The sequence below is a fragment of the Etheostoma spectabile genome, chromosome 6, assembly GCF_008692095.1.
Source record: "Etheostoma spectabile isolate EspeVRDwgs_2016 chromosome 6, UIUC_Espe_1.0, whole genome shotgun sequence".
Lineage (NCBI taxonomy): Eukaryota > Metazoa > Chordata > Actinopteri > Perciformes > Percidae > Etheostoma > Etheostoma spectabile.
In genome coordinates this window covers 22,350,579-22,353,736 of record NC_045738.1, presented here as the reverse complement: position 1 = coordinate 22,353,736, position 3,158 = coordinate 22,350,579, and the positions used below count along the sequence as shown (strand labels likewise).

The following is a 3,158-nucleotide window of genomic DNA, read 5'->3' as shown; positions in this document are numbered from 1 at the left end:
ATCTCACTTCTATACTATCTTTGTTGGGAGTTGTAAATGCGCAGTAGCTAGGTAAGATCCCATAAGCTAGATAACTCTTTCTCTAACTGTGGTCAGTCCAAGGCAGGATTAGCTGGGAGACTTCTTCAAGACGAGGGACACTTGTAGAATACCTGCAGAACAGGGACAGGAAGTGGTTCTTTTGGATATTATGGTGAAGTAGTTTGTGTTGTAGCAGGGTTTTGCCATTGAGAACGAGCTAGCATGTTAGCGCTAGCATTTGCTACGATTAGCCACCTCGTCTCGGCTAGTGACGTAGAAAGCCGTGCAGATTTGGAACAGCTCACCTGGAGACTGAAGGCAGGGGACATTCAGAAACCGTAACAGCATGGATAGGTTTTTATGCGTTTAAGTTTGTGTGCGTGTGGAAGCACCAGAGACACAAAATAACCAGGAAAAGTGTTTTTTTCTGCGTAATGTACTTCAAGTAGTCTGAGAGAAAACAACACACCATTTTCAAAGAAGAAAGAAAATTTCCAACAGAGAGGGAATGTGGGAATTTTCTTTTTGTCTTTGAAAATGGATCTTTGGGGAAATCTAGCCTGCGATGGGAGACCTTGGCCAATCACGCAATTCACTTCAGGGACGTCATTTCAGGTAGAGAGAGCCTTCCAATTGGCTGTTCTGTGCATGCATTTCCCGTGCTATTTCAAATTCTGGCATTTTTTTGACGGCAGCTTTAATATATTAAGCTCAACCCTTGCGTTGTTTTCCGTCAACCATGGACTTGTTGTCCTTTTGGGTCAAAAATGAAAGTTAACTTCTTTTGTCGTCCCCCCCCCCCAAACGTTGTTGTCACTTTTTTCTGATGCTTTTAACATGGCTTTAAATGTTTTGTCACTTTTTTTTCAATGCATTTTTTATTCATGGTTAACCTAATTTATGACATGTTTAAGTTAAAAAAGCTGAAATTATAAATACTTCTGACTAATGGTTAAGATCAGAGGACGTTCAGTGAATCACCAACTGGTTTCTGTCAAAGTTTAGTCAGGATGCCATTTAAACGGGGCGCCCAGATAGCTCAGTTGGTGGAGCGGGTGCCCCTATGTAGAGGTTTAGCCTGTCCTGTAAAACTAAAGGCTGTAAATGCCCCAAAAATAATCTAAAAAACAAAACATTTTTTTCAAATGCTATAACATTTAATAAAACACCCAAAATTCAATGAAAGTTTTCATTAGTTTTACACGTGAGGAACGTTGTATCCATATAACGTAAATTCATGCATCCAAGTTAATTTTGGGCAAACTGGTTGAATGAAACACAGATTTCTTTTATTGAAAAACTTTTAAAAAAAGGAGTCAAATTTGATTGGCGGACAACGCAAGGGTTAAATAAACTTTGATTAGAGTTTAAAAGGCTGGTTAGCTACATTACTTCTTGTTAAAACTCTTTAGCCCAAATGTAGAGTTAGCTATGCATATTTGTGTGGATTACTTACGCATTTTTCCTTTCTAGGTTCTGCAGGTTTCCCTTCAGGTTGTTATATGCTGAAGCTCTAGTCTTCAAGTCATTGTCTATCTGGGTTACTTGCTGTAAAAGATTAAAAACATGGTTGAAATTATTTATAACCGACAATTAAAATACAGAGTAGTGTGCCTTCTACCTCTACACAGAGCACATTAGAATAACATCTATCTATCTGTAAAAATTCTGTCTATAATAATAATAGCCGCCTGTATATATATATTTATAGTACATACTCACCTGTAAACTCTGTAAACCATTAGTATATTATGCTATTTGCACATATCTGTAAAAATTTGCAATTATAGTAATATCCACCAAATTCCTAGCTGTAAATCTTGCTCACAATACTTGTTATCTATATTTTATATTCTATGACAAACCCATCTGTACAACTCGTGTTTATAATAGTATTCTTTTCTATATTTATTCATTACATATCCATGTCTTGCACTTATGGAACCATTGTATATATCCTGCACTTACTGCTTACTGCCTGTGTAATGACAATAAAGTTGAATCTAATCTAATCTAATATTTTAGGTGTAGAAAGGCTGGAAGGAATAAGAGCTCTACCACTAACCATTAGGCTAAAATAAATACAGACATTTAACAGAAATATCTGTAAAATATTTGGGGGTGGCAGTTGGGAACAGGAGGGTTGCTAGTTTAAGTCCCTGTATGGACCAAAGTACAGAGTGTGGATCGGTAGCTGGAGAGATGCCACTTCACCTCCTGGGCCCTGCCAGGTGCTCTTGAGACTGTACCCCCCCCCCCCACACACCCAACCGCTCAAAACGCAGCTGGCAGCTTACTCACTCTGACATATCTCCATTTGTATAAACAGGTCCTAAGTGTGTGGGTGTGTGTGTATGTATTTCAGGCCTGTGTGTAGTAAAACTGACACAACAGATTTTAAATTGTAATTTCCCCACTGGTGATCAATAAACAGTATAAATTATATAAATTGTTATTTAAAAAAACACAAACAGACATGCTGAATCCCCTTTTCATAACTAACTGAGAGACCTACCTTTGAGATGATTTCAGCGATGTTTTTAAGTGACTGTTTGATGGGATATTTTGCCATGTCCCATTGAAATCTTGTGATATAGGTGACGAGATCAACTGGAAAAAAAGAACAACAGAGACCTGTCAGCCTATTATCCAGTTATTATGGGATTATAGAAAGACAAGCGTCGGGTAAAGTTACAATTTTATTATAGTGATTTCAGAACTGATAGTTGTCAGCTGGCATTTTCTTAAGACTGTAAAAAATATTTAGAACATCAGTTTAGACTTAAAGCAACATTGCATGCATAACTATTTCACCACAAAGGCAGTGTACAGCTATCCATATTAATGACAGCGATGTAAAAGTGGATTACACATTGAAACTGTAGGGGACCTTTGACCTTTATTTGCATTATCCCACAGCTTGTGGTACTAAATGTATCAGTGTTGTAACCATCGCTGTACCTCCGTTGGCCAGCAGGTTCTCCTGTACTTTGTCTCGACTGTCTTCCAGCACGTCAGCCATGTACTGAGCCACCTTCTTCACCACACTGTGAACAGCCAGGAGACATCAAAACACGCCATGCCAACACAAACTGCATGCACAAAGCCACCCTGCACATGCTCACACGACCCCCCCC

The 3,158-nt window shown here is 38.6% G+C and overlaps 1 protein-coding gene across 1 annotated transcript in view; it reads right to left on the bottom strand.

The window, feature by feature from the left end:
• Nucleotides 1–3,158, bottom strand: part of LOC116690931 (V-type proton ATPase subunit C 1-A) — a gene marked incomplete at its 3' end in the record, with an annotated part of 16,926 nt that overhangs the window by 10,414 nt on the left and 3,354 nt on the right. The window contains 3 exon segments of the mRNA XM_032518157.1: nucleotides 1,478–1,569; nucleotides 2,537–2,631; nucleotides 2,983–3,068. Of these exon segments, the coding sequence (XP_032374048.1) occupies nucleotides 1,478–1,569; nucleotides 2,537–2,631; nucleotides 2,983–3,068 (273 nt within the window).